The sequence below is a fragment of the Staurois parvus genome, unplaced genomic scaffold (assembly GCF_062004578.1).
Source record: "Staurois parvus isolate SC_StPar_1 unplaced genomic scaffold, SC_StPar_1.0 ptg001490l, whole genome shotgun sequence".
In the NCBI taxonomy this organism is placed as follows: domain Eukaryota; kingdom Metazoa; phylum Chordata; class Amphibia; order Anura; family Ranidae; genus Staurois; species Staurois parvus.
This window is the reverse complement of record NW_028319286.1, coordinates 1,380,443-1,392,578: the sequence shown is the minus strand read 5'-3', so window position 1 is coordinate 1,392,578 and position 12,136 is coordinate 1,380,443. Positions and strand designations below refer to the sequence as shown.

Here is a 12,136-nt window from a genome sequence, read left to right as displayed (position 1 = left end):
GTGCTGAAACTTTACCCCGAGCTACACTCAGGAATACAGCCAGGGGGGGTTAATATTCTGTCTCTATCATTTAAAATACACCCATGATAAAAAATTATAGACCCTTCATTTCTTTGTAGGTGGGCAAACTTACAAAATCTGCAGGGAATCAAATCATTATTTTCCCCGTGTACATTGTGTTCACGATTATTATTACACAGTATTTATATAGCGCAACAGTTCGCTCAGCGCTGTACATTACAATGGGGGACAATACTCAAGACAGCACAATAACAATACAATGCAATACACGAGGGGTTCGAGCGCCCTGCTCCTTGGAGCTTACAATCTAGGAGGGAGGGGATAGTGGTACGGGAGAAATAGCTGTGGGGGATGGAGTGGTAGGAAGAGTGGAGGAGATCGGTAATTAGCTGAGGGCGGGGTAGGCTTCCCTTTAAAGGTGGATTTTCAGGGTGCGCCTAAAGGAGAGGAGAGTAGGTGAAAGTCTGATGGATTGGGGTAGGGAGTTCCAGAGGACAGGGGAAGCCCTAAAGAAGTCCTGGAGGCGGGCATGGGAGGAGGAGACCAGGGAACTAGAGAGAAGGAGGTCTTGTGAGGAGCGGAAAGTACGTTTTGGGTGGTATTGGGATATCAGGTCGGTGATGTAGTTTGGGGCAGTGTTATGGACAGCTTTGTATGTTAGTGTCAGCATTTTGAATTTGATCCATTGGGCAATCAGAAGCCAGTGGAGGGATTGGCGGATACGGAGCAATTAGTAAGGTGGATGAGTCTGGCCGCAGTATTCAGGATCGACTGAAACGGGGATAGTCTGTGGTGAGGTAGGCCGGTGAGGAGGGAGTTACAGTAGTCAAGTCGTGATATGATAAGGGAGTGAATGAGTTGCTTAGTAGTTTCTGGGGTTAGGAACGTGCGGATTTTGGAGATGTTGTGGAGGTTGAGTCTACATGAGTTTGTCAGCGATTGGACCTGGGGCTGGGAGGACAGATTGGAGTGTAGGATGACACCAAGTACTCTGGCTTGCGGGGTGGGACTGATGGTGGCATTGTTGGTCGTGATGGAGAAGTCAGGGGGGGGGGTGCGGGCTGGGGGTAAAACTAGGACCTCGGTTTTGGAAAGATTCAGTTTAAGGAAGTGGAGTGACATCCAATCTGATATGTCGTTCAGTAGGCTAGTGATTCGGGCGGAGACTGAAGGGGTGAGGCGAGGGGTAAAGAGATAGATTTGCACATCGTCGGCATAGAGGTGGTAGTTGAAGCCGTGAGAGTGTATCAGTTGGCCAAGGGAGGAGGTGTAGATGGAGAAGAGAAGGGGCCCGAGGACAGAGCCTTGAGGGACCCCAACAGAGAGGGGGAGTGAGGGGGAGGTGGCAGCGTTATAGGTAACATTGAAGGAGCGCTGCGATAGATAAGAAGAGAGCCAGGAGAGAGCAGAGTCTCTGAGGCCAAGAGAGCGTATACTTGTTAACTATTTTCCTGTCACAGCGAATCGTGCAGATGGTAGGTGTGGAATGAATTTAAAAAGGAAAAACACCTTCTGAAATCATACTTGTATAGTGGTGGTGTCCAGAGAGAGGTCGGATTGTGCCTCTTATCTCTCTACTGCCCGAGAACAAAAGACTCTCTGTATTAAAGGTTGGTAACCAGACACCGAATGACCTTGGGCTGCCAAGAAAGGGGCCTTGTGATGAAAAAAAGGTGCTTTTTATACTCAAAATATTTGAGATTCAGTCATTCTGACGCCGCTCTGGTGTGAATTTTAATGTAAATGTTTCCCTTTAACAGCACCAGAATACCCTGGAAGTCAGCAGAGGTCAAGGCAGGACAAGATCTACTGATAAACAGGTCTATAACCCTCTTCCAGTGTAAAACATGCAAAAATTTCCAACGAAACGTTGCCCACGGCTAACGAGCAGCAGCAGTTTTATTGGGAAGAAGCAAGATACTACCCGTTGTTGCATATTGCTAGATTTCCATGGGATCTCTTAAGCTTTACCAGTGAATTTCTCTTGAATTTTGACGCACGTGGTTCAACACATTTGTTTTCGAAGATTCTTTGCATAAATATCCTGTCGAAACAAGGAGGACACACCTACATCAAAGTTCAACATTCTCATTTCTGGCAGCCATGGACCAGCGGAAGGCGGAAAAATAAAAACTGACGTAAGAAAATATTCCTTCCTGTTCCCACAGAGTCAGGACAATCAAGTTACTATTCTTCAGTATGGATATCTGTGGGAAAAGGTGATGGCCACGCATGCATCAGCCACACATGCATCAGCCACGCATGCATCAGCCACGCATGCATCAGCCACGCATGCATCAGCCACGCATGGACTTTCTTTAGCTATAAATGGACTTTTTGTTCTCATTTTTTGGCTCTTACAGGCAGACGGTACTGCTGAAAAGCGATTCATGGAGGAAGTAAAGCAGTGGCTGGCAGACATTTAGAAGGCCTTGCTGCTTCCTCCAGGCAACTGTTTTACTTTTTTTTCTTCTTTTGTTTAATTGCCAATTTTACATTGCAGGACTGTGCCGCAACTGAGAGCTAAGCATTTGGCTCACGGTTTCAGTGCGGGCCCATTGGTCTTAACTACTTCCAGTCTCCGGACACTTTCCCCCCCTTCCTGTCCGGACACTTTCACCCCCTTCCAGTCCGGACACTTTCACCCCCTTCCAGTCCGGACGCTTTAACCCCCTCCAGTCCGGACGCTTTCCCCCCCTTCCAGTCCGGACGCTTTCCCCCCCTTCCAGTCCGGACGCTTTCATCTCCTTCCAGTCCGGACGCTTTCCCCCCCTTCCAGTCCGGACGCTTTCCCCCCCTTCCAGTCCGGACGCTTTCACCCCCTTCCAGTCCGGACGCTTTCACCCCCTTCCAGTCCGGACGCTTTCACCCCCTTCCAGTCCGGACGCTTTCACCCCCTTCCAGTCCGGACGCTTTCACCCCCTTCCAGTCCGGACGCTTTCACCCCCTTCCAGTCCGGACACTTTCTCCCCATTCCAGTCCGGACACTTTCTCCCCATTCCAGTCAGGACACTTCCCCCCCTTCCAGTCAGGACACTTCCCCCCCTTCCAGTCAGGACACTTTCACGCCCTTCCTGTCTGGACACTTTCACCTCCTTCCAGTCCGGACACTTTCACCCCCTTCCAGTCCGGACACTTTCACCCCCTTCCAGTCCGGACACTTTCACCCCCTTCCAGTCCGGACACTTTCACCCCCTTCCAGTCCGGACACTTTCACCCCCTTCCAGTCCGGACACTTTCACCCCCTTCCAGTCCGGACACTTTCCCCCCTTCCAGTCCAGGCCAATTTTCAGCTTTCAGCGCTGTCACACTGTGATTGACAATTGCGCGGTCATGCAACACTGTACCCATATGAATTTTTTAGCATTTTTTTGAGACAGATAAAACTTTATTTTGGTGGTATTTATTCACCGCTGGGATTTTTATATTTTTTGGCTATATTTGCATGTGATCAGCGTCAAGGGGTTAAAGCCTGCTGCAGCCGGCTAGAAACTTGCTTAACCACCTCAAGTGCGGACACTTTCATCCCTTTCCTTCCCCAGCCAGTTTTCAGCGCTATCACACTTTGACAATTGCGTGGTCATGCAACACTGTACCCATATGAATTTTTTAGCATTTGAGACAGATAAAACTTTATTTTGGTGGTATTTATTCACCACTTGGATATTTATTTTTTTTGGCTATATAAATGAAAAAGTCCAAACATTTTGAAAAAAAAAATTGTTTTTGCAAATAAATAATCTTTCTTCATAAATCTTGACCAAAATGTATTCAGTTACCTTTTTAGTAAAAAAAAATAACCCAAATTCGTTTATACCAAAAATTATAATTTTTCAAAAAAGTTTTTGACATTTTTATTTTTATGTATTTATATTATTTATGTTTTTTTGTACATACTGCCACCCTAGCAGTACAGTGTCACCATAGTCACCATAGTGACACTGTACGACTTGTTTTTGTAGCTGCTGACTTTTATTTTTTTACAGTGTGAGTGGAACTTCGCTTTAAAGTGGTTGACATGCAACTAGCCTCAGATGATACACAGAGATTAAACAAATCATCCCACATAAGTTGTACCTGTTTATCTGCTGCCTTCTCTGCATCTGCTTAAAGTGAAGAATTTATGCAATATTTCTGAGCCTCAGAAGGCAGAGGACAGGGATCTGATATCACACATTGCACAGCACAGTGCTGTGCTGTAATCTGAGTGGAGTGGATGGACACACCCATCTACACCCCCTTCTCTGTCTCATAGGGAAAGATGCTCAGCTTGGGCTGTCAATCACTCACTGTGTACTATGGGGGAAGGCAAGGCCCTCCCCTGGGTTTGTCTGGCATCACCATAGACTGTCAGAAGTGACTCATGCAGAGAGCAGAGAAAGGAGAGAGAAGACAGAAATCACACTAGGTGCTTTGGATTGAGGCAAGTGCACACTATAGAAGGATATGCTCTGTTCATTTTTCATTTCAGAGGTTTACAACCACATCAAACTGCAACTGGATCTATTTTTTTGTTTGTTTCATACTCTCTAGTGGAGATTCAGCCTAACCTTTACCAATACTTACTATATGAATCACTTCTTCTCGTCTTGTTTTACAGACATGATGAAGAGGTATCAGCTCAATTACAGCATCCAGCACCCACAAAGCTGCACAAACCTACCTACCTGATTTAACCCTAAAGGGACGTGGATATAGATGCACTTGCTTTTCATTGGGATCTTCAGCTTGGCCGGTAACTTGGCAAAGGAAGAGGAAAAGACAAAAGGGAGTTTCAAGATCAAGCAGATAAGGTCTTCTTTCCCACCCTTATTACCCAATATAACATTTAACTGTGCTGTCCCGATTTACGTTTTTAGGTCAGAAGGAAGCATTGAAGAACACATCTGAGAATATAAACAGCATACTGTGAGCCTGAGCTCTGTAGCCCTTCCAAGTAAGTGGGAAATTCTCCAGGAGGTGGTACCAGATAATAGTATTTATCTTTAACCCCTCGCCTACAGGGCACTTCTACCCCCTTCCTGCCTACCGGGCACTTCTACCCCCTTCCTGTCCAGGCCAATTTTCAGCTTTCAGCGCTGTAGCACTTTGAATGACAATTGCACGGTCATGCAACATTGTACCCATATGAAATTTTTATCATTTTTTTGAGACAGATAGAGCTTTCTTTTAAGGGTATTTAATCACCTCTGGGTTTTTTATTTTTTGCTAAACAAACCAAAAACCACCGAAAATTTAAAAAAAAAAAAAAGTTTTTTCTTAGTTTTTGTTATAAAATTTTGTAAATAAGTGATTTTTTTCCTTCACTGATGTGCACTAATGAGGCTGCAGTGATGGGCACTGATAGGCTGCACCGATGGACACTGATAGGTGGCACTGATGAGGAGGCACTGGTAGGTGGCACTGATGGGCATTGACAGGCATCACTGATGGGCACTGAAAGGCAGCACTGATATATGGCACCGATAGGTGGCACTGATAGGCAGCACTGACTGGCACTGTTAGGTGGCACGGACTGGCACTGTTAGGCGGCACTGACTGGCACTGATTGGCAGCACTGATAGGTAGCACTGACTGGCATTGATAGGTGGCACTGATAGGCAATACTGAAAGGCAGCTCAGATGGACACTATGTGGCATTGATTTGCACTGGTAGGCACTGATATGTGGCAATGATGGGCACTGACAGCTGGCACTGCTGGGGCTACAGTGATCATAAATGCCCTGATGATCAGTGCCCATGTCCTCTACGAGGAATGCTGATTACCGGCTCTCCTCTCCTATGTCAGTGTGACAGCTCGTGAGGAGAGAAATGCTGATAACCTGCATTTCCCTAATTACATGTGATCAGCTGTGATTGGACACAGCTGATCACATGACCAAGCTGAGATTGGACACAGCTGATCACATGACCGAGCTGACATCTTCGGCTCTTTCCGTTGATCGGTGATCCACTGTGTCCAAGGGACACAGTGGACCACCGATCGCCGTGCTGCGCACTCCCGGAGCGAGAGAACGAGAGAACCGCCTTGCGTCCGTCATTACCTTATATGGCAGGTGGGAGGCGGTTAAAGCACATTTGTTATAGTGTGATGTATAATGATGTAATATAACAATGTATTTGTTATAATGTAAGCTGTGCTTTTAATTAAAGCAGACCTTTCATGCAGGGGGTATTAAAAGACATTAGCATTTATTTACATGAAAAATATAAAAAAAACAACATTTATTTGCAAGTAATACAATATATACAAAAAAAAAAATCCCTGTATCCTACTTCTATGATTTTCTTCATCATATTGCTCCAGTGTTTGGAGCCATCTTGTGAGACTATTAGTTCAGAGTAGGGGCCATGTATGTTGCAGAGCCATGACCCTTGGCCAAGGGTTCGAGGAACATGGCACCACATAGCAGGGCAGCAACGATTACAGTACCACGACAAAAAGACCATTTTTAGAAGTTGCGCTTACTTTCAGACTTGGCAGCAGAGTCCTCGCTGAACCAAGCAGCCTCTGGATCCAGGTTTTGGATATAATCAGATGCTCCCTGGTCTTGCGGTGTGGGTCTAGATGACCCCCCATTGCTGCACTGAGGGATCTCTAAGGGTCTTTTCTTGCTAGCACTGCTTCCGGTCAAATCATCACATAGCTTGGTGAACATTCTCTTGTGATGAACCCGGACAAACCTGTGAAATGCTAAACAGAGGAAAAACAAAACATAAAGAAAGGCAAAGTTAGTATCGCTAACATAACCATTCAGTAGCTCAGCACCCCCTTCCAGCAGTGACAGGGGCTCTGGGAGGGGAATTGACTGCTAAGAGCAGAACAACTTGATCATCATAGTTTACAGAAGAAGTACTAAATTGCACCACAGTGTCTGCAGCTTAAGAGGTTAGTGAGGCCTTGTTTTAAAGCAGAGCTCCACCCAAAAGGGGAAGTTCCGCTTTAAGGACTGCTCCCCCGCTCCCCATTAAGGATTGTCACCTTTGGGGAGCGGGTACCCGAAGTTGACAGGTACCCACTCCCACTTTCAGTCTGATCGGAAGCAGAAGGTGTCCTCCCTCCCTGTAGTCTTTTGGGACACGTGACAGGTCCCAGAAGACTACAGGACCATTCATGAAGCGCAGCACTACTCGCGCATGCACAGTGGGTACCCGGCTGTGAAGCTGCAAGCTATCACAGCCGGGTGCCCACACTGAAGATGCCGGCCTCCTGGAATACAGGACGGCCAGTGAAATGGGCTGCGGGGGACACACTGCGGGACCAAGGGACAGGTAAGTGGCTGCTTTTTAAAAGTCAGCAGCTACAGTTTTTGTAGCTGCTGACTTTTATTTTTTGATAGGTCGAGTGGAACTCCGCTTTAAAGTGGTTTTAGACCCTTACCTATACCCAATGAAGTGAATAGCCTCTGGCGATACACAGATGAAACAAATCCTCCTACTACGTTGTACCTGTTTATCTGCAGTCTTCTCTACATCTATTCCAAGTGGAGAATTTATAAGCTTGTTTGAGAGTTCAGAAAAAAGGGGACGGAGAGCTGAAATGACAATGCAGAGCTCAGCGAGAAGAGCTCCAAGAGCTGATTGGAGGAAAGAGACACACCCCTCCACACAGCTCACAGGAACAGAGCTGAGGCTGTCAATCTTCTGGAGGCCCCTCCCCTGTCACCTGTTTTCTCTTAGTGTCAGGAAAACTTGTCAGAAGTTATTCATGCTGATAGCAGAGGAACGAGGTAGCAAAGAGAAATAACAGTGCTCTTAACTGAGACAAGTACACACTATAGAGGGATATGCTTCGCTCATATTTCATGTCTGAGGTTTACAACCATTTTAAAGATCATTTAGTATTTGATAGGAATATGCAAGTTTATAGAATAGACTGCAACCTCTCACCTCTCAGCAGAGCGTAGTGCTCTGGTTTCTCTGTGAGCAAAGCTGCAATCTCGCACACCATTATGTCATAGTTGTCCGTCTTCTTGTAGGAGGTGAGGGCTGCAGAAAAGCGTTTATAATTTTCGTCTCCCAATGACTCTTTCACCTGCTTCAGGTAAGTCGATATCTGCTCTTGCTGGTCTTTCTTAGGAGGGACAGAGCTGTAGTTGCTGGCAGGAGCTGTAAAAACAATGTAAAATTCTTATCTTTAAAGTGGAACTCCAATGAAAACCACTAGAGAGGTAAATGGTCAGACTGAACAGCCAGAGAGCGGACAACATGGCTTCCTGTTGCAGATCTGCAGCTTAACATTTGACTTGCCTGCTCACTGGACAATGATAGAGTATCATCACGCTGATTACGGGTGAGTGCTGCAAACGAATCTGACAGGTCAGATCAAGCCTACATCACAGGTATATAATCACAACTTGCTGTTAATCCCATTATGTCCACTACACATGCCCGTATGAAGGAGGAAGGCATCTCCCCCGAAACGCGTTGGCTTCTCTTGATACTCTTTGTCAAATAAAAATTTGGACTGAAACTCAAGAGGTTCAATTAACTTTTAGGCTTCAGGCACGCTTGAGCTCAAAAATGCTGTTTAAAAAAGCCCCCCCCCTCCCCATGAAGCCTAATAGTTCAGAGCTACCTTGAACACACATCCCAGTCCTGATATCTGTCTGAACATCTCCCAGTGCCTGAAACATGCTAAATCAGCAGCACTGTGCAGTGGATCCTGTCTGGCTCACAGCGATAACCAACTCAGCTGCAGATTTCTGGGAAGACCGTATAATGACAGAATTCAGGAAACTATACTATATCTATATACTGTGTGCGTATGTATGTATGTATGTATGTATGTATGTATGTATGTATATATATATGTATATATATATATATATAATTTATTTATTTCAGGTACTTATATAGCGCCATCAATTTACGCAGCGCTTTACATATCTTTATTGTACATTCACATCAGTCCCTAACCCTCAAGGGGCGTACAATGTAAGGTCTCTAACCCTCAAGGGGCGTACAATGTAAGGTCCCTAACCCTCAAGGGGCGTACAATGTAAGGTCCCTAACCCTCAAGGGGCGTACAATCTAAGGTCCCTAACCCTCAAGGGGCGTACAATCTAAGGTCCCTAACCCTCAAGGGGCATACAATCTAAGGTCCCTAACCCTCAAGGGGTGTACAATCTAAGGTCCCTAACCCTCAAGGAGGCGTACAATCTACGGTCTCTAACCCTCAAGGGGAGTACAATCTAAGGTCCCTAACCCTCAAGGGGCGTACAATCTACGGTCTCTAACCCTCAAGGGGAGTACAATCTAAGGTCCCTAACCCTCAAGGAGGCGTACAATCTACGGTCTCTAACCCTCAAGGGGTGTACAATCTACGGTCCCTAACCATCAAGGGGCGTACAATCTAAGGTCCCTATCCCTCAAGGGGTGTACAATCTAAGGTCCCTAACCCTCAAGGGGCGTACAATCTAAGATCCCTAACCCTCAAGGGGCGTACAATCTAAGGTCCCTAACTCACATTCATACATACACATACTAGGGACAATTTAGGCAGAAGCCAATTAACCTACCAGCATGTATTTGGACACACATTATATATATATATATATATATATATATATAAATAAATAATCACACACACTATATATGTGTGTGTTTATATATACACACACACAACAGACATACATACACATACTGTATATATATATATATACACACACACACACACATTAAAATTAACTATTTTTATTAAGTACAAAATAACTGTCTTTTCAGTATTTGCTATGAGTTCTGATTTAAAGGGTTAGCTGCCCTTCTTTTTTTTTTCCCCCAAAGTGTGAAAACTTTTCACCTTCCTCACACTTATTTCCATGGAGGATTCCATCTCATCGCTTACACAGCACGGTGCAGCGGTCATGTGATATGAAAACACAGACACCGTCACATGTTCCTCCATACCTAGACGTGCTGTGCATTTTATTTCACCCACTGCAGCAGAACAGAGCGGCGCGGGAGGAAATGGTCACTTAAAGAGTTGACAGCATTACAAAGCTGTAGAAAAAAAAAGTCATTTCCTTCAGGAAGTCAATTGGCAATAAATACGCAATATACATTTTCAATAACCTATAACAGGGAAATTGACAGATGACAATCTCATACTTTGCATAAGTTCCTCCTGTTACAATCGAGTAAAACAGGTCGCTATATATAATAGATAGGAAGAAAGTTTCCAGTGGAAAAAGATTCAAATTGCTGAGTAAAGCAAGCAACAAATGCATGCATGCACTCTGCACACCGCGGGAAAGAACACTTGGAAGCGGTTCAAAAGCGATCGCTCCAATTATGACACGGATGAGTCACCTTTTAGTCATCTTTTCCACTGATTTATTGCCCTTACTATAGGGATAGAAACAAAAAAACACCAAAAAAAAACAAAAACGCATTGCGATAAGGCCCTCCAGGAATCCCATGACTTACCTGTGTTCATACTGGCCCCGCTGACTCACCCAGAAAAGGTGTGTGGTCCTGAAACTAGCATGGGGTGCCTTTCACCACAGTGGAATCACGTAGGCGCTTTACTTACCTACAGCAGTTTCAGGCAGACAACCCGAAAGGAGAACAAAAAACACTTTGTAGGTTCAGCAGGCTTTGCCTGAAGGTTTTTTCAAAGGAATGAAAAATGTTGGGACAAATGGAGGAGATGTTGTTTATTCGATCATTCCTTTATAATACACATTAATCATGTATGTGAAACAGAAGCAAGCGTTGTGTAAACGGAAAATGAATTTATGGGCAAAATTTAAAAAAAAGTCATATTAAGCGACAGTCTGTCACTACCATTAATGCCGCAGTTTATTTTTTTCTGTATTCTGTATGTATGCAATGGGGGGAGATTTACTAAAACTGGAGCACTCAGAATCTGATGCATTTGTGTATGGCAGCCAATCAGCTTCTAACTTCAGCTTGTTCAATTAACCTGTTCACGCCGGCTGCACACAAATGTGCGGCCTCCTGGTGTTTGGGCCTAGACGCCGAGCGGACGCACATTTGTGTGCAGTTAAGAAAAACGTGCTGAGTGTGCGCTCCCAGCACATATGTCCGGTACTCACGGAAAGGTCCCGATCTCCTCTTTCGATCGGGACCTTTCCTGATCATGTGATCGCCGTGACGGTGAATCACGGCGGTCACATGACCCTAAAACCCCGCACCGCCTCCCGGCTTCTGAAACCCTTAAAGGCCCGGGAGGCGCCAGTGCCAAGGGGTTAAGCTTTGACAATAACACCCCCGTTCACATATATGCGGCTGTGCGGGCTGTGTTTTGCGTGGGCACGGGAGCCCATTCATTTGAATGGACTCCCGTGCCCGTGACAGGCAGGGAAGAAGTCCCTGCACTTCTGAAAATGCAGCCTGCACGGGAACATTGGTTCCCAGTACGGTTGCGTTTTCCAGTGCGGATGGCGTACCATTAGAACTAATGGCACTGCCTGCGGGTCCGCATTCCACTGTGCGGGCGGATTTTTGTGCGGATCCGCAGATTCACCACTTGCAGAGATGTGAACCTAGTCTACAACCTGGCAGCTGATTGGTTTCAATGCAGAGCTGCACCAGATTTTGCACTCCCCCACTTTTAATAAATCCCCCTCACTGTACTATACAATGTATCCTATATGCAGGGTGGATAAAAATCGATTAAAAAAAAAAGCAAAAAAAAAATAATTTTTTTTTAATTTAAAATCGGATTTTCTTTTTTTTATTTAAAATCGGATTTTTTTTATTTTCAGCAAATTTATTGTAATAATATGCTTTTGGAGTCAAAATCTATGTCGAGATAGTTTTCTATTTAAGATACATTAATCCTTTTGTTTAGCATCATTGCATGAGGATGTAAATATTGCAGAATATACAATCGTTTAGCATTTTGTTCAGCATGAAATGGAGCGTAGTTATGTAGCGCGAGGATGTCTATTCTGCAATATTTACATTTTTGGTAAACTCATTCAATGAATCCAAGCTCTGCCAGCTGAGACAACATGCGCTGCATTGATGAATTTCACAGTAACCATGAGAAAAAACATGAAATAAACGAATTTGAGTCGTTCTCCAGCTACGTGTGATGAACCTATTGACCTAAAATCGATTCTGAAATCGCTGCTTTACTACGAC

At 44.9% G+C, this 12,136-nt stretch overlaps 1 protein-coding gene across 3 annotated transcripts in view; it reads right to left on the bottom strand.

The window, feature by feature from the left end:
- Positions 1–12,136, bottom strand: part of RTEL1 (regulator of telomere elongation helicase 1) — a 138,284-nt gene that overhangs the window by 37,898 nt on the left and 88,250 nt on the right. For 2 of the 3 annotated variants that reach the window (XM_089662572.1, XM_089662573.1), the window contains exons 31-33: positions 7,913–8,131; positions 6,492–6,716; positions 4,689–4,760 (exon numbers count right to left, since the gene is read on the bottom strand). In XM_089662572.1, coding sequence (XP_089518698.1) covers positions 4,689–4,760; positions 6,492–6,716; positions 7,913–8,131 — 516 coding nt within the window. Of the gene's footprint in view, positions 1–4,688; positions 4,761–6,195; positions 6,717–7,912; positions 8,132–12,136 lie in introns of those variants that run through there. The other variant, XM_089662574.1, reaches the window with a different exon arrangement.